The 17,931-nt window shown below is 45.7% G+C and overlaps 1 protein-coding gene across 3 annotated transcripts; it reads right to left on the minus strand.

Annotated features, from left to right (window-relative positions):
* Window positions 1–10,683: 10,683 nt before the first annotated feature.
* On the minus strand, window positions 10,684–17,326 carry TAC1 (tachykinin precursor 1). Of its 3 annotated transcripts, none has more exons than XM_090142768.1 (6): window positions 16,624–16,731; window positions 15,978–16,112; window positions 15,804–15,900; window positions 15,278–15,301; window positions 13,754–13,807; window positions 10,684–11,685 (listed from the first exon to the last, which is right to left on the minus strand). In XM_090142768.1, the coding sequence occupies exons 1-6, from the start codon at window positions 16,714–16,716 to the stop codon at window positions 11,636–11,638; spliced, it is 453 nt and encodes a 150-aa protein (XP_089998894.1). In that variant the 5' UTR covers window positions 16,717–16,731; the 3' UTR covers window positions 10,684–11,635. The 3 variants fall into 3 exon arrangements, with proteins under 3 accessions (XP_089998894.1, XP_089998893.1, XP_031470269.1); XM_090142767.1 differs by lacking the exon at window positions 16,624–16,731 and adding an exon at window positions 17,202–17,326 and having other exon boundaries at window positions 10,685–11,685; XM_031614409.2 differs by having other exon boundaries at window positions 10,685–11,685; window positions 16,680–16,709.
* Window positions 17,327–17,931: the final 605 nt, after the last annotated feature.

The raw sequence follows: 17,931 nt of genomic DNA on the forward strand, positions 1-17,931 counted from the left end.
AAATAACCAGGACTATGTTCACACATGATCAATTATTATAGCCGATTATATACCAGCAGCAAGGGACCACTTTTCTCCCCACGAAGAAGCCTGTGTACGGGCAGGGCGGAGCACGGCTGTGCTGCAGGGCAGGCAGAATTCCTTCTCGGGGCTTCTCGGCCGGCAGAGGGCAGCCGCTGGCCGCCCGGCGCTGAGAGCAGCCCGCTCGTGAGCCTGGAAGCCGCTCTCTTCCCGTTCTGCTTTGTGTTCGGAGCTCGGTTTTTCACGTGCGCTTGTTGATGGGATTTTTTTATTAAGCATGAGATTAGAATAGGAGCAAAGAAAGGAAAGGTTTAATTAATCTTGCTGGTGCTGCAGGTGAGAAGGCAGTTCAGAGCTGAATGCACTGAGTGCATTCATTATTGCATTTGGAAGTAATTTAAAACCAGTTATGATATTACAGATCAGAAGCGTGAGTTAAAACAGGTATATAATGCTAGTTCTAAGGAATGTGTAAGGTAGCACTGGGCTGGGGAATGGGAAACATTGGTTTTACTCTGAGGTCTACTCCTCCACCCCATTCCTGTGATGGTTATTATAAGAGCACAGGTGTTCATGCAGTGTGTGACCCTCTGTGTGCCCGTGAGTCCTGCTAAGAAGCTGGCTGCAAAAAGAACCTCCATTTCTGATACTTGCAAGGCTATCAGTAGTCATCTATATTAATAAACAGTGTTATTTAACATCTCTCACCACTGCTCTTGATTAACACCTGGGGCAAAACATATAATAGTAGAAATTGCTTTTGATTAAAACCATTATTATTTTAGCACAAAAAGGAGGAGGATAGTGATACAAATTATTGGCTGACTGATGGCTTGCTAATAATAGCTTAAAAATGCAAACAGAACTATTATCTCAATTGATGCTAATTGGAAATCTTATGGCAGCCTCTGAGGACAGGGCAGGAAGATGATGTGATTATTTCCTCCAGCTAAAATCAGGTAGGTGAGGAAGTATAGGGGAGCTGCACGGTGGGTGAACAGGTTGCTGTTACCTGGACAGATAATGGACTGCCCTCTGCAGATGTTTGGATTCCTTGTGGTGTATTTCAGGGATGTGCTCTGAAGCTGTGAGTTCTGTCTGTCCCCATTTTCCAATTTGGTGGTGCTGGTCCCACACATCTCCTGCTCTGCCAAGGGCTGAGTCAGCACTGCCTGCAGGAATCCCAGCTTCAAGCACTCTGCCCTTCCTGGTCTTTTCTGAATTACAGAAAGGATTTTTTCTTCACTGCCTGCAGCTAAAAAGTCTGCTGACACAGAGAGACTCCACACAGAGCCGGTGTCTGGGAATTTAGAGCTTCATGGGCCATAAATCAGTATGAATTTTTAGTGCAGAATCTGGTTTAGGTGGTGGCAGAGTTGTCTATCGTGGCAGTGGATGATGGAAAAGGTGTGTTACCAACTCAAAGGTCATTGAGAAAAGAGATGTGTGCATTTTGGAGTGACACCCATCTCCCTTTTCTGAAATAATGCCTCACATGTTGTTCTGTGAGGCACAATGAGATGCTGCTATCAGCACAGGTTTTGAACTTCTTGTTTTCTAAGGGGTTGGGAAACTTGGGCTCAGCTCCTCACTCCAACATAAACCTTCCTGATGAGCTGCAAAAAGCAATTCAGCCCCTCTCCCTTCTTTAGCAGAGCCATTTCATTTCTCTGCCTTCTGAAGACGCTGTGGAGGTAAGTTCAGGAATGGCCAGCTGGGATCCAGGTTTTCTTCATTCTGGCTGTATGTGCTCCCTTTGATACAATGATTTTGGTTTGGAGTTTTCAGCAGGAAGGTGGAATTTTTGTTATTATTTTTTTCTCCTCTGTGGGGGAAAAACATGGGGATCTAGAACTTAAACATGTTTCTGGGAGGCAGTGAAGCAGGCTTCCTGTCTCTTTTGAGTGTAAGTGTGCAGCGTAGCCATGAGATTGAGGTCATACTTTGATGCTGTGTGCCAGGAGATGCTGCTGGACAGCTGTGTCCCTACTGAATATTTGCTGTCCTTTGGGGTCTGGGCATCAGGATGGTCATGTGTGGCTGAGAGGGTCATCCATGGTGCCATTGAGCCCAGGCAGAGACACCAGCCAGGTCAGGGAAGTTGAGGAATGAAACCCTGCCAGTAGTGTTACTCATTTGAGTGAGGGCCCATAGGTCCTGGTCTGGGAGGAAGAGGAAGATAGCTTGAGTATACATGGGCAGTGTGCAGTTGTAAGGTGAATGTCATGAGAGCAAAAGTCACAAGCTCATCTGAGTAGGTGAGGGGTGAGAAAGGGGATGGAGCCGTACCTGTGCTCCCAGAAACTTACAGCCTTCCACAGAGAGAAGCCACCAGTGGTGGTGGTAGGTCTAGAGGTATCTCTTTGGTGTGCTGTGGTTGTTTTTTTTTTCCCTTGTCTCCCTGTGTTTTCCAAATATTACTTGTGAAGGATGCCGGGCTATAGAAATTTTGTTCAAATCCCTCAGCATGATTTATTTATTTTTAAATCATACCTCCTTATCTGTTAAAGAATTAAATGATTTCAAAACAGCTCAGGGTGATTCATGTTGAGTTTTGCTCAGATACTTCTGCTCTGGTGCAAAAGAGCACAAGCTGAAACAGCTGGAGCTGTCAGACAGCCCTCCTGTCATGTTTAAAATTAAGCATGGCTTACTGCCCCAGCTTGAAATAGCAAAAGAAGATAAATGCAGTGGCTGACTCTCTGTAGAAGTGTGTCCTCTGTATAAATGTCTTACTGAGGTAGTCTATGCAAGAATCAATTACTATGGTGTATTTCCTCTTATCATGGTCAAAATCATATTTTTATTATTTTTGTCATTACTTTTTGTCCCAAAGTCTTTTTGGAAGTCTTTTGCTCCTTGGGATTGTGAAGACGTATTTGCATTTATTTCCTCTTCCTTCTGGTTAACATTCTTCTTCTCCTAGCACACCAATGACTGATTAGAGACTTTTATGAGATAATGAAATAATTTAAATATGCAAATACTTTTCAGTGATGACTAGGCTCTGTCACAGTTCCTTGGAGGGAATGAAAAATGCTACATTATCCCTGTGGATAAAAGCTGCCCTTAATATTTGTAGCCCTCTGGCTCCCAGCTGATTTCTCATTGCTAATTTTGAAGTGCCAAAGAGCAGGTCTGCAGCTGGGATGGCAGGAAGCCTGGTGTCACAGTGGAACAAAACTTCCATCTGTCTTCAGACACAATACTTTACTACACATTAGTAGAAATGCTGGTATTACAGTGACATCAGCAGTTTTTAATAACTGGGTAAGGAACAAGTGATGGACACCCAACACAGATTTAGGATAAATATTGTTATTATCAGGCTGCTGACAATAGAACAGTATTTACATTTGGCCTTTGAGTTACTGTCTCACCTCTTCTAAGTCCCAAGAGCCACAGAGCACATTTCAGGTGATGCCTGGTGCTTACAAGACAGGAGATGGAGTGGTTTTGTGCTCGGCAGCTCCACAGCTTCTCCTGCCTCTGCTCCCCATAAGCTGCAGTTCAGTGGCTGAAGAGGTATCTTGGTTTGCAAGGCTATGCAAAAAGTGGAGCAAGGTAACACATTGTTTTTACTTCAAACACAGGGAGAAAGATAGGTAAATAGCAAATGTAATTGCCTCTGAAGCCATACCATTACTTGACAGGCCAAAATGGATGGCTCCATTCAGGATACTCTATGGAATGTACTTCTTGCTTAAGGTTTGTCTTTAATCTAAATCTCAGGATCATTATTTGCTTGTTTAATTGTTTCTATTTTAGACAAATCTGAAGGAATCAATATCAAAACCAAAGTACAGGAGGTATCACTCACTATATTCAATTAAATTACCTGAAATAATGTTGCAATCAATCAGGGGCCATTTTTTGTTCCATTATAACTTTTGATCTCCTTTGCTCTGTAGAGGCAAAAACAGATTCATGGGCACTTCAGTGGAGCAGGGCTTTGAAGAAGTACTGAACTTTAGGAATGTGCCATAATCACCCTTAAATGCTACAGCAGTGGCCAAATGCTCAGCTGGATCAAATGCTTCAAGTGTGTGTTTGGGGGTATTGAGGTGGTTGTATCTTTTGAGGTGTGTGTAAAAGGTGTAGCAGTGTGAAACCACTGTGGTCACCCTGCTGCTCTGAACACCTGATTTCACTTCTCTCCCTATGTTTTGGAGCACAGTTGTCTCTGTCAGTGAAAGATGCATGAAAGAGGGGATTCTGGCTGCTGGAGGGTGCTACTCAGCCCTGCTGAGGTTTCCTTTCAGAAAGAACTTATGTAGTTCTTCTCAATACAGTATTTCGTGATACGATTTAAATTGTTTTAAATATGCTCCTTTTTTTTTTCTTCATTTTTTGGATAGCCAAAAAGCTTGCATGCTCTGAGTTTCATATAATCAAAATATCCCATTCAGATAAAACTGCTGATCTCTAGTACAAATAGAAATAAATTCCCTCTTGTTTCTTAACATCACCACATGAGTTAATAGCCAAATATTACTAAAGATTAAGGAAGCGACACTCGGTGGCAGCTTCTGCACGTACTTCCTGTGTCAGGAAGTGAAAACTTTCACTGCACAATTCTCAGAGTTGACCAAACGGTTGAAAGCTCAAAGCAAAAGTCCTGCTGAGAAAATCTTAAAAATACTCTTTGCAGCAACAAAAGATAGATAGACATATTTTACATAGATCATAGAATGGCTTGAGTGGGAGGTACCTCAAAGATCATCCAGTTCCACTCCTGTGCCATGGGCTGAGCTGTCCCTCACCAGCTCAGTCTGCCCAGGGCCCCATCCAGCCTGGCCTTGAGCACCTCCAGGGATGGGGCACCACAGCTCTCTGGGCAGCAGTGCCAGCACCTTACCACCTTCTCAGTAATGAGTTTTTTCTTAACATCTAACCTAAATTTTCCCCTTTTTTTTAGTTTAAAGACATTCCCACTTGTCCTATCACTATCAGGCCATGTAAACAGGTGATGTCCCTTCTGTTTATAAGCTCCCTTCAAGTCTTGGAATTCTGCTACCAGGTCTTCCCTGGGCCTTCTCTTCTCCAGGCTGAACAAGCCCGGCTCCATCAACCTTTCTTCATAGGAGAAGTGCTCTCTGACCATCTTCAGTGTGAGATAGTTGTCATGTAAAATGTATCTTTTCTGCAGCTCTGTGCACTCAGTGGTATGCCTGCACTACACAGGGAGTTCCTAGCTGTGTCCTGCCCTGCTCTGGGGCTTGTTGGACCTCCTCCAAACTAATGTGGTGAAACTTATGAAATTTTATAAAAGACTCACAGAAACATCCTATTTCTCTTATAATGGAAATATTCTCCTTTCTGAGCCATTTTAATATTTTATTTTCTTAACTTCATTTCTTGTACAGCATAAAGTTTGGGAATCTCGTATAATCTTATGACCTTGGTACAGGTCCAAAACATCAGAGAAGGTGAGATGTGTCAGCACTGGGTTGGCTTTGGGCACTTTTCTCAAGGAGCCTCTTGGACAAGCTTTTGTAAGAACTGGCATTAAAAGCTTTGAAGCATCTGTTTTGCTTGGCAAAGGAAAATATAAAAGATTATATCTTGGCTACGTAATTCACCATAAAATCTACTACCATTAAATAAATATCTTTGAAATGTACTAATAACGTATCAACGTTATAGTTCAAACTGACTTTCTCTAATATGGTTTGTAATATGTAATGGGCTTGTTGGTTTCTGTTCAACACGAACACTTCTATCTGGGAGGCAAAGTAAATTCAATTGGTTTGAGAGGGACAGAAAAAAAAATGGTATCGTTTCTATTTTTTTTTTTTTTTTTTGCTAATAAACATACATTGTCTGAGCTGGAAAGTGCTCCAACCCATATTCATTTAGCCATTGTACTGGTAAGTGGTGGATGAAATATTCATATTTCATATTCAGTGCAATAAATCATCCCCTTGCAGTGCAGGTAGCTGTGTGCTTTACATGCAGCAATCCCAGCAATGATGATAAAACAATACTTTCCTTAGAAAACAATTGACAAAGATAAGCAAATAAACTCTTGGTGGGCTCTCAGCATTGAACAGAAGCGTGCACTTTAAAAGGAAATCATTTATGCTGTTGTCTTCCTTTCCAGGTGATTTCCTTCAAACCAGCCCACCCCAAGCTGCACCCGCTGCAGCACGAGGACGTGCAGCAGGTGCCAGGGCCCAAGGCTGTTCGGGCTGCAGGTGAGAGCACAGCACAGGGGTGAGCTGAGCATGGGCTGCCCTGCAGGCCTTAATGAGAACAAACAGCAGCTCTTTTTCTGCGTGGAGTCCCAGTATTGCAATGTTTCATGCATCTCACAAACAAAAGCTGTAAGAGAAATGAAACAGCAAGCAACATAATTTCCTCAGCTGCATGGTGTACCGCTATTAAATAATCTCAAGTGCATGGGTACATCCTGTGAGCAATTAAAAAACAGCTAAGTACATGAGCAAAATATTTCACCTTTAAATAACTGCAGGTATATGCAAAATGTTTCTTAAAATATTGCTTTTTTATCATCCTGAAAACTTAATTTTGCAGTTGTGCCCATCATATAACTTAAAAAATATAACTATAGCCCATTTTTCACTCAGAAAATCTGTCGTCATTGTTTGATTCCCTATCCAGAGAGGTTCAGTGTTTAACTTCTGCTTTTAAATGAAGTCTTAATGTAGCCCTGCTGTATGTGTCTGTTCCTTCAGCAACAAAGGAATGTCTTCTCTAAGCAAGGTTTCCTTCTGGAGGATTTTGCTTGAATTGTAGTGCTTTGCTACACCATGCTTGTGCCTTTCTGGAGCACCTTCCCCACAGGGATAGGCTGTGGGGGCTCTTCAGCCTGGAGAAGAGAAGACTCCGGGGTGACCTTATAGTAACCTTCCAGTACCTGAAGGGGGCCTACAGAAAAGCTGGGGATGGACTTTTTGTAAGGGCATGTAGGAAGAAATTCTTTACTGTGAGGGTAGTGAGGCACTGCAACAGTTTCCCCTGAGAGGTTGTGAATGCCTCTTCCCTGGAAGCATTCAAGGCCAGGCTGGATGGAGCTCTGAGCAACCTGATCTAGAGGGAGGTGTCCCTGCCTATAGCAGGAGGTAGGAACTAGATGATCTTAAAGATCCCTTCCAACCCAATGATTCTATATAATAATATTTAAAAGGGGGTGAGAGATAAATGGCTGAGGCCAGGCTCTCCTTGGTGGTGTGTAGCTGTAAGATAAGGCGTAATGGCCTAAAGCCTGAACATAGGAAGTTCTGTATTAACATGAAGAAGAACTTGTTTCCAGTAAGAGTGATGGAGCACTGGAAGAGGCTGCCCAGAGAGTCTCTTTCTGTGGAGGTATTCAAGACCCATCTGGATGCCTGTGCAACCTGTTGTAGGGTAACTGTTTAGCAGGGAGGTTGGACATGATGGGGACCTTTCCAACCCCTGTGATTCTGCGATTCTGTGGTTCTGCGAATTCCACAGATCCCAAATGCCCTCCTGTCGAAAAATGTCTCATTCTGTACTCTTTTAAAAACACTGAGAGTATCGTGAAGGGAGTCTGCATAGTGACCCTGAAGGATGTAGATAGATTCAAGGATCATAGAATCATAGAATCACAAGATTGAAAACGACCTGCAGGATCATCTAGTCCAACCACCTTCCCATTCCTATTAGTACCATAAGGATGCTGTACACTTGCTGACAGCAAAACCAAAACAAACACAAACCCACCCTTCTGGTAACAACTGCTTCCTATAAGGGGAAGTGCACCATTCTGTAGATAGCAAGAGGACACTATGCTGTGTGCAGTCCCACAGGCAGCTGCATCCTGGCAGAGTAGTGTGGCAATGCCTCGGGAAAGGAGCCGCTGTGTGCTCTTGTCCTAGCATTCTGGCAATGTTCATTAACAGAGTCTACAATATTGTGGCTATGGGAACTGCTCAGGAAAATTTGGTCTATAACAAAGTTCGCAGAGGGACTTGCACAGTTCTCTTTATGCTGAAGCAGTTATCTGAGCTATAGTTTAGGTACATACAGGGACAAAGTCTTTGTATAAATAATGGCTCTTGGTAGCTCTGAAGGCGCTCTTATTGGCTCAGTCTGGAAAAAACAGCATTTTTAAGAATCACATGAATAATTTAAAAAACAACTCTTGGTGCTACTCTGCTCCAGCTAAAAATGGCTGGGGGCTGGGCTCCTCTGCAGGGATCACTCTGCTCAGAGATTTCCAGATTCTTCCTCTTCTTTTGCTTAGGACTGTACTGAAAGCCAGCAGCCTTGCAGGACAGCAACAAAGGACTTGCTAGTGATAGCAGGGTGGGCAGGTGTTGTGAGGCCCAAGCTACCCTGGTATGAGGTGCAGGCAGGGGTAGACCCCTGGCAGACTTCCACAGTGAATTCTGCCACATCTGCACAGTGGGAGAACAGCCTCCGTACAGCAGAGCAGTGGTGGTGATGGATGGAGCTGACTGTCTTCTGGGTCACATTTCATCAAGGCAGGCTGCTGAGAGCATGGGTTCAGTATCCCCTGCCTGAGGAGGGGACTGCATTTGTGTGTGAGGGAGACATTACCAACTGCAGCCTCCATGGGGATTGCCTATTAGGGTCTTACTTCATCCAATTATTAACTTGTTGCAACATTAATCACTTAGGTTTTACTCTACGCCTTAATTAACTGTGATGATAGAAGTGAGGAGCTGCTTCCTGGTTCAGAACCAACAAACATGGGGGAGCCAGAAGGAGTTGGGATGTGGGACACAAAGCTGCACTGGTGGGCAGCAGGTGAGCAGCCACCAGCCATAAGGCATGTGTATAATGTATTTCTGGGGGAAAATAGAAGCAAAAAGGAGGCAGAGTGCCTTGAAAGTGCCTGCAATGTCAAACTGCCTACAGCACCTCCCCAGTGGGACAATTACCAGCATCACTCTGGGCTTGCTTTCTCTGCTGACTTCTTAGAAAGATTCTCAATATTCTTTTTCTGAAAGCTCGCTCCCATTTCACTGATTGATGCCATACTGTAGCTTCATCAATGATGTCAGGCTGTTAGCAGCAGGAACAGCTCTACCTGTGTCATGGATGTGGCTGGAGGTGACAGAGCAGTGGGGGGCTCAGCAAAACCCTCCCAGAACTTGCAGTTGAGTTGTGGGGCTGAAGACACAAGTGGCCTGGGGCTACAATGCTGTCTATCACGTAAAAATATTTAAAAGCTAAAGGAGAGAACTGCCTCACAAGGGAGAGTAAAGACAACAGAAGTGATTAGAAAGTACGTCTGACGTTTTAGCTCTCAATAATGCATAAACTATATTGTTTCTAATAAAAGCAGAAATAAAGGCATAAGAACTAGGCTGTGAATTTGCACTTTAGCCTTGGAGCATCAAGAGGACCCTGGTGGGAGCAAGATGAAAACAGTCAGAACACCAGAGGAATCTTCCCCCTCCTCCTTTTTCTCATCCTCCTGAGCATCACTGGACTGAAGCATGTCCTCCCTGCACACTGCAGGAATGGGCTGCTGCTCCAAACATCCTCCCAAATGCTCCTTCTCAAACTGGGGAAACTGCCCTGAAATGCTACCCATTTTTTGCTGGTGGCGGAGTTAATTGGAATGTTTCAATCCCTGTCTCATGCTGTGTGGTTGCTCTATTTGTACCTGGAAATGTGTTTCTGTGCAAACATAGACATCAATGCCAGTTTTCTTGTTCAAATTGTGAATTAGCAAAAACTTTACTTTATTATGCTAACAGAAATGAAGACAAGCTGTTTCAAATGTCAATTAAGCATTCTGCAGGGAGCCACATAACAAGAGGGTATGTGAAGCTGAAGGGTCAGTTTTTCCTTCCAGGGAAAATGGTTCCACTAGAAGATTCAGGCCTTACCTCTGCTGGATGCTGTTAACTAACGCCTGTGCTGCCCTCCACGTGTGTGAGCCCCTGCTGTCTGGGGCTATTTGTTCTTCCCCCCTTCACTGAGCATTACTCAGTGCACATGTGCATATGGCTGTGCTCCCTCAGCAGTGCCTGCAGCTCAGCACAGCTTCCCCTGCTCACTGAGCTCAGCGGGAGCCGATGCAGCCCCTCACTGAGTGTCGGTGAGGCCACAGTGGCTGCAGTGCTGCGTCCAGTTCTGGACTCCTCAGTGCAGGAGAGACCTGGGCACTGCAGAGTCTGAGGATGGGCCACCAACATGATGGAGCGACTGGAACATCTGTGCTGTGAGAGGCTGAGAGAGCAGGGGCTGTTCAGCCTGGGGAAGAGGAGGCTCTGGGTGGATCTCATCAATATGAAGCAGAAGGAAGGGCCTATGTCCATCAGCACTATTAATGGGTGCAGCTGTGGGAATGCCTCAGATAAACTTGAAAATTGATTTTGCTGATTTCACGTTAGAAATGGAAAACAACAACTAGTTAATCCTTTTGTACTACTTATTTTGAAATTCAGCTTGTATATACTGTCTGTTTTTACTGCTGGTTAGTCTGCAATGAAGGTTTGTATGAAGGCGTCAGAGAATGATAGCTTTTAGCAGATGGAAAAAAAAATAGATCTCCAGATGCTTTGGCAGCTGGTGAGGTGAATGTAGCATTTTGGGACTGTCTGGAAATATAGTAACCAGACATTTTAATTAAAAAGGTAATTATACCCACATGTTTTTCTCTTACATTGCATTGGTCCAAGTCAACAGGTGTTTTTATTGTGAATCAGAGGGCTACAATTTATTAAAAGCTTGGCTTTCAAATAACAGACAATAGTGGATGAAATCCACAGCAAATGAGCTGGAGGACACGGTGGGCCCTTCTCACTCAGTCAGCACAGACTTTGGATTCCATAGGGGTGAGATTCAGTGGCACCTTGAGTGACCCAGAGCTGCTGCCTCCAGTAGCAAATCCCCCAGAGCTTTCGCTGGCCCTACAGGAGGAGGCCCACAGCCTCCCTGCAAAAGGAAGTCATTACACATTGCTGTGTTTTCTAGTCTGAGTTGCGTGGATCCGTGTCTCATTCTGGAAATAATGCCATCACTATCACCAAAGGAAGTATGTTGCAAAATCCCCAGAGTAGATTTTATTTAAAATGTTACTATCATAAAATTCCAGGCTATGAAACGAAGACTTCGGATTCACATTCAAACCTTACCCCTCCCACCTTTTTAAAATATATAGATATGTAGTCAGAAAACGTAAAACATGCTGCAATGATACAAATATATTTTGATACAGAAATTACAGTACATTAAAAACCATGAAAACAAATCGAGGCACTAGACTGTACATCAGCTCTGTTCTGCATGGTTGTGAAGCTGATACAGACTCACTTTTGATGAATAAAAGAACCTTTGTTTGGTGAACATAACTCTACAGGTCATATTGAACAATGTGCTTTGTTGTGAGACGTCACCAAGTTGGCCGGTCCTGAAGGAGGTGTCCTTCCAGGACCCAATGTTCCTACGCAACACGTGTCGCTGCCACTACATGAAAAATAATCATCTTATTGAACGTCTTACTCAAAAAAAAAAAAAAAAAAAAAAAAAAACAACGCAAAACCATTTAGTATTGTTAAATAAATAATTATTCCATACAGTGGTTAGTTTATATTACACTGCATTGGCCATTTGAACAAATGAAATTCAATAAATAACGCACAGGAATGTATCATTTACGCCTTCGCTCGTAATTCTGTGCTATGCTCCTTTCAGAGGATCCTGCAAGAAGCAGAAAAGCATGAGACACATTGAACATCCACACATAATCCCGCAGCCCACATGGCCCCTGCAGACAGGGAGCAGGGAGGCTGCAGCTCCACGAGAACCCCAAGATTCCCCACCGCCCAGTGAGCTTCTCGGAGGCTGCTGCCAGCAGAGATGTGGGGTCCTGGCACAGCCCCCAGCTGCTTGATTTGGCTTTGCCCCTCAGAACATGTAAGCCTTCAGGATGCTGAGGGACTCTGCCTTTTGCTTCTCTTCTATGAGCTGCCTGAAGTACTCTTAGCTCAGAACCTTTTCACCTTCCAGTATTTCATTACGAAGAGGGGACTTGAGCACTGAAATCAATGCCTGAGTCTAATGGACTTTTTGCACTGACATTCCCACCTCTTGTTCCCAGCATAAACCTTCCCAGCCTCCAGCCCGTACTCACAGCCATCACTTGTACCAAAGGCTGCAGCAGAAGCTAGGCCAAACCCAGAGCATCCCACGAGCAACTGCCACCTACAGCAGTCCAGTAAGAAACAGTGCTCAGCAGTGGTGGGAGAGCTTTCCTCCTTGCTGTTTTAACATGAGGGAGCTCTGCAGAGCACTTCTGGGCAGGGCCTGACCTCAGCAGGCAGAGCTGGTCACCTCTGCTGTGACCCCAAGGAAGCACCGTAGAGCGCGTTCAAGCCCGGCCATGAGCACCCTGCAAGCCTGGGGGCATTCAGAATGATGTGCTGCAGGAGCTGCCACTTCTGAGTGTCACCATCACAGTGAGGTGTGGTTTTTCACGTCAGCCACAGCTCAGCAGGGTAAAACCTCATTATTGCCCTTTGTTACAGATAAATACTTAAATACCACAGCACAGTACTCCAACTATACCAGAAATTTTGAAATCAAAGCAATCAAATCTTTGCCTTTTTTAAACATTTGCTGTATATTGCATCCTCATACTCATGTAAATGTTTCCATTGGGATTACAAAACCCCATTTGTTACTTCCAGGCTATTTACCTTTATGATAGCAGAGATATTTACAGGTATTATGTATTTAATAGCTATTGCCACCGCAGATAAAATTGTACGAAATTATTCATGATACATAGCAATTTGCAAGATGATGCAGAGAGCAATATTACTAGTCTGAACGGGGATTAATTGAAAATAAAAGTTCCTGACAACCATAATTGCAGAATATAGATCACAGCATGTATCCACATAATATCAAGGTGTCAGCTAGTAATTTAACTTTTATCATCCATTTAACAAAACAGAGAAAACTATTTCAGAGACATGAAATGGGCATTAGGGTTTGGGTTTTTTTTCCTTTTTTTTTTTTTTTTTTTTTAATTCCTATACTAGGGAATTAACTGATGCTTTATGGTTCATGATGGCTTTATTTAAAGCATTTATGGCTTTATGATTTTTTCATTGCAGCCCCACAGCAGAGCTGGAGCTCTTGGCAGCCCAGAATCACCTACAGGGCTCACACTTGTAAGGGAGGAAGGCTATGAGAAAATAGTAGAAATTCACAGCATTCATTCAAGGATTTAAGTGTTTTGTTTTAGTTTTTTTCCATTCCGTGGGTAAAATTAAAAGCCAGAATGTTTAACAGTTCCACCTGCAGAGTTAGATGCTGCCAATTGCAAAGCTCTGCTCTTTCACCTCCTGCTCCAAATCTGAGGAACAGTAATCTGCAGAGACAAAGAGAATATCCCTTTATCTGGGGGACCTGGAATTGAAGTGCAAGTTGAAATAGGTTCATGTTTTCAGCCTCTGATTTTTTTTCCCTGATGCATCAGTGAAATGTCTCTTCCTTGTCACAGCACCTTGAAGACAAGAACACACAGTGGCAAGGACAGGGAAGCGCCCTGGGGACCATCACCTTACTTCACCTGCTTGGTGGCAGCCAGCAGCAGGCCCAGCCACACCAAGAAGCAGGGCCAGGGGCACCCTGACACATGTGGGTTCAGAAAGCCCCAGTCCCTTCTCAGAGAGCTCTCTTCTACCAGCCCATGGGAGAGAACAGAGGCAACAGAGTTAAGCTGCTGTGTATTAGAGTACTGATTCAGTCACATACATACCAGAACTTAAAGATCTTTTGCCCATAAGTCCAACAAAGGAGTCTGTTTTATGCCCTGAAAAAATATATTTGAGGGTGTTTTAATGCATTTTAAATAGGCTCTTAAGACAATGCATTCTCACAAGGAAAGAAGACACAGACTTCAAAATCAGTCATCTCACATAGTTATTTTTCATGCCACTCTCAGAGCACAGAGAACAAATATTGGTTATTGACTCAGATTGACATGCATTACTTTTTTCCTTTTTTTAAATATGACAGAAAAGCAGCAACCAATAACTGATTCTTACTCCTGTCCCAATACAGTTTTGGTCAGTCTTGTCAAAGGCAGTGTCCTGGCAGAGCTTTCATCTGTATGATGCACCTACTCTACTTGTAGGTGTTAAACCCTCCTCACCAACCAGGCAGAGCCTTACTAGAGATGGAACCAGTGGGATTCTGTCTGGCTGTGTCTAAGTCAGACAGCCAGGCTCTATTTGTGGAATATTTATTACCTTCCTGTTCCGTTGAGCACTCCTCAAGCCACTGGATTTGTAGAGGATAAGTTACTCCAAGTTTTGGCCTCTGGCACGTATCAGATGTGGCAACAACTGTAGTTCAGGTAAGAATGGAAAAGGAGCCATTCTTCTTTCTCTAAGCTGACTTTTGAGGCAGAGATTTCTCTTTGGGAAGAATTTTGCCTGGCTACTTCATCTACAGGCCCAGAGGAATGATTTCAGACCTCGCAGGTACTGAAGCAGCTTCGGAAGGCTGCAGTTGTTTTGTTTTTTTTTTTTTACTTTAGCTAGCAGGATGTTTGACTCTCTAATTGGTCTTCTAATAAATAAACCCAGTGACAAAATCCAGCGATGAACAGAGCACTTATTGACCTCTGCGGACAGAGGAGGTCTCACAAAGTAAGAAAATAATTTTTAAACTGATTAGATCTTCAAGATCCTATTTAAGCATCTTCAGATAAAGAATACACCTGTCCTTGTACACAGGCAGGATACAGCACACTGCTGACACCACCTCCCACTCGGTGTGGCAAAGACACAAAGCAAGGAATGCACATTGCTCGTGTTGGCTGCTCTTGTTTGTAGGGCAAATGCAACCAGCCCTGAGAGTGGGGCTGACTCACACCCAAGGCAGCACAGGGAGCACCTCACGGCATCTCACTTATCCCTGGAATCATTCTCAGGGATTTGGGAATACACAATTCTAATCTTCCAGAGTTTGCTGTCTTAATTGTTCCTCTCTGAGCCTGGCAGCAAGCCTGCCTCGCCTCTGAGAAAGGTTTACAGAGCCCCCTGAGAAATTAAGAGCTGCAGCATCCTCACTTTAATGTGGATTGAAACCTCACAGCGAGTGGCAGCTCATATTGGGTACAGGTTTGAGACATGACCGGGGGGTGGAGCAGTGATCCACCTCTGATGCTGCCATTCCTCAGCTAAATTCAGCCACACCTGCACCCTGAAACGCGCCGTTCTCCATCAGAGTATCTTTGCATAAGTATTTAAATTATTTACATTTTTTTTTAACTTACTTTTGTGGGAGATCTGGCCATATCCTGGTTGGAGGAGAAAGGAAAGAAAAAAAAAGGAAGAGTAGTTGAAAAAAAAAAAAAGAAAAAAAAACCACAAACAGGCAAACATATATGATTTTACTGCATTATTTTAAAGCATCAAATAATACAGAAACTACACCAAGCACGCTCCAGAGACTTAAGGAAAATTAAGATGATGTTTACAATTGCATTTCTCTTTGAAGAGACAACAAAATCTGTGTCAGAGAGACCCATGCACTGCAAGGTGGCTCTGAGCAGCTCTCAGCTCAGGGAGCTGTGCATGCAGCTGCTTCCAACAGAGATGCCTACATACTCCTTACTGGTGTGTACTCAGCAGTTTAACATGAAGCCCATTCCTTTCTGATAGGGGGTTTATCTTATACTAAGCTTGAACAAGCAACAAGAAAACTCTGGAGAAAAACATAAAATGTGAGAAGGGAAGGGGACCTCTTTGGAGTGCGAGTGAATGCTGGCAAAGCATGCAGGGGTGCCCTGTATGGCTCACCCGCATCCCGCTTGCCCATGAGGCCAAAGAACTGCTGGGGCCGGGGTCTCCTTGCCATCCTCTGCAGAAAGTGCTCCAGGGGAAGCGGCAGCTCCTCCTGCGGGGTGACAGCGTGGCACTCAGCGCAGCCCCAGCACCCCCAGCACCCACCCAGCCCTCAGCCTCAGCGCTCACCTTCTGCTCACCGTCGGCCCAGTCTGCCCAGTAGCTGAGGTCATCGGGAGCTGCCACCTCATCAGCCAGTGCCTGTGCCGAGACCAGCAGCAGCACGGTGAAAGCCAGCGGGAGCCTCATGGCCGCCTTGACGTCCTGTGGGGTGCAGGGTAAGCACCTGCAGGGTATCCTGCACACCTACACACGTACACACTCAGGGACAGATCACACACACAGACACACGCCTGCTGCCCTGGATGTGCATACACCCTGCAATTGGGCACCACAGCACGCAGAAACACATCAAGGTGCATCCATTCTCAGACCAAAGCACAGAGCTACATGGGCACACACCTTCACATACAGATGTGTGTGCATCTGAATACACCCTCACATATATGCACACTTACCCAAGTACATGTAGGTCTAGTTATAAGCTCACCTGTGACTCTCCTGAGCTGCACACACACAGCTCTCCACACACATTCTGTCCAGGGATGCTCACACACACCACCATATACACCCCAAAATAGGCTTGCACATGCAGCGCACGGGTGTGGACACACAGGCACACACAGGCACTCTCCTACACAGCCCCACACATCGTACAGACATACACCCATAGAAGTCCACAAGCATGTACCCCCACAAGCACACAGACACGCACCCTCACGCCTGCAGGCGCACACTGACAGACGGACGAACGAACGGACAGACACGCACCGTTCGCAGCGGGAGCCGGGCGCTGCTCGCCGCGCATTGGCCGCCCGCGGGAGCGCTCCGCACTTTATAGACCTGGCGACGGGGAGGGCCGAGGCTGCCTCATTTGCCTAAATGCAATTACCCCCGCTTTTATCATCCCAGCCCCGCGTCAGCCCCCGCCCCGGCCGGCAGCCCCCGCCTCCAGCTCCCGCCGCGCCTCCCGGGGCTGCCGGGGCCGCTCCCCCCGGCCGGCCGGAGCCGGGGATATAGGGAGCGGGCTGCGGGCATAGGGAGCGGGTACAGGGAGAGGGCACCGCTTTTCTCTTCCCCCTCAGCCCGTTCCGACGGGAGAGCCGCTCCGCACATCCGCTGAAGGAGGGCGAGCAGCGGGCAGGGATGGGACGCGCGGATCTCCGCGGCCACCCCACTGCAGGTCCGGGCTGCCGCCGGCGCCGCGGGGATACGGGCACGGAGCAGTGCGCAGGTTCTGGCTGCTCTGATGGGACAAACGGTTTCCCTGCCTCTCCAGGATGGGCTGCCTACCTGCGGCTATCCCATAGCACAGCATCGGGCGCTCTGTGCGGCTTGTCAGGAGCTTACAGCGCTTCTGAGCAAGAAAACATCTCTCGGATGCTGAAATCAGCTCCCTGGTACTGTCCCTCTGCTTGCTGCAAGGTGCTCCCGCTGAGGTGCTAAACCGCCTCTTCAGGGACAGTTAATTGGGAGGTAACCGTGGAGCAACTGGGGACCCCGCAATTCATCTACTAAATAAAGGTGTGACAAACTCTAGGCCTCCCTGTTCAACAGAAACACTCCCCAGTTCCCAAAGTATTTCCCAAAACACAGCCTGGCATTAGCCTCTTCCCAACACTGGGGATGCCCCCAGGACTCAGCACATCAGGGGGGAAGGATGCAGCTCCTCCATAGCCAACAGGGGCTGCCCGACACAGTAGCTGAGAAACATATAATCATAGAATCATTAAGGTTGGATAAGACCACAGACATCATCTTGTCCACCTCCAGCCCATCTCCACCATACCCACTAATCATGTCTCTGAGTGCCACATCTGCATGGTTGTTAAACATCCCTGGGGATGATGACTCCACCACCTCCCTGGGCATCTTGTTCCACTGCTTCAATACTCTTTCTCACAAGAAATTTTTCCCTGGAGCAGACCAGGGACCATATGCACTCCAAGCCCCTGCTGGGCACCTCTGCTGGCACCCCCAGCACGGGCAGTGTGAGTGCTCATCCTTCTGCCTGTCATCAAAT

This window comes from Phasianus colchicus, chromosome 6 (assembly GCF_987193195.1).
Source record: "Phasianus colchicus chromosome 6, bPhaCol1.hap1.1, whole genome shotgun sequence".
Classification (NCBI taxonomy): Eukaryota; Metazoa; Chordata; class Aves; order Galliformes; family Phasianidae; genus Phasianus; species Phasianus colchicus.

Coding starts and splice junctions, on each gene's coding strand:
- TAC1 (XM_090142768.1), bottom strand. CDS start 16,716: ATGCGCGGCGAGCAGCGCCCGGCTCCCGCTGCGAACGGTGCGTGTCTG. Junction 16,113..16,623: donor GTGCGCCTGCAGGCGTGAGG/GTGCGTGTCTGT, acceptor TGCACCCCACAG/GACGTCAAGGCGGCCATGAG. Junction 11,686..13,753: donor CAAAAGATCTTTAAGTTCTG/GTATGTATGTGA, acceptor TGCTTCTTGCAG/GATCCTCTGAAAGGAGCATA.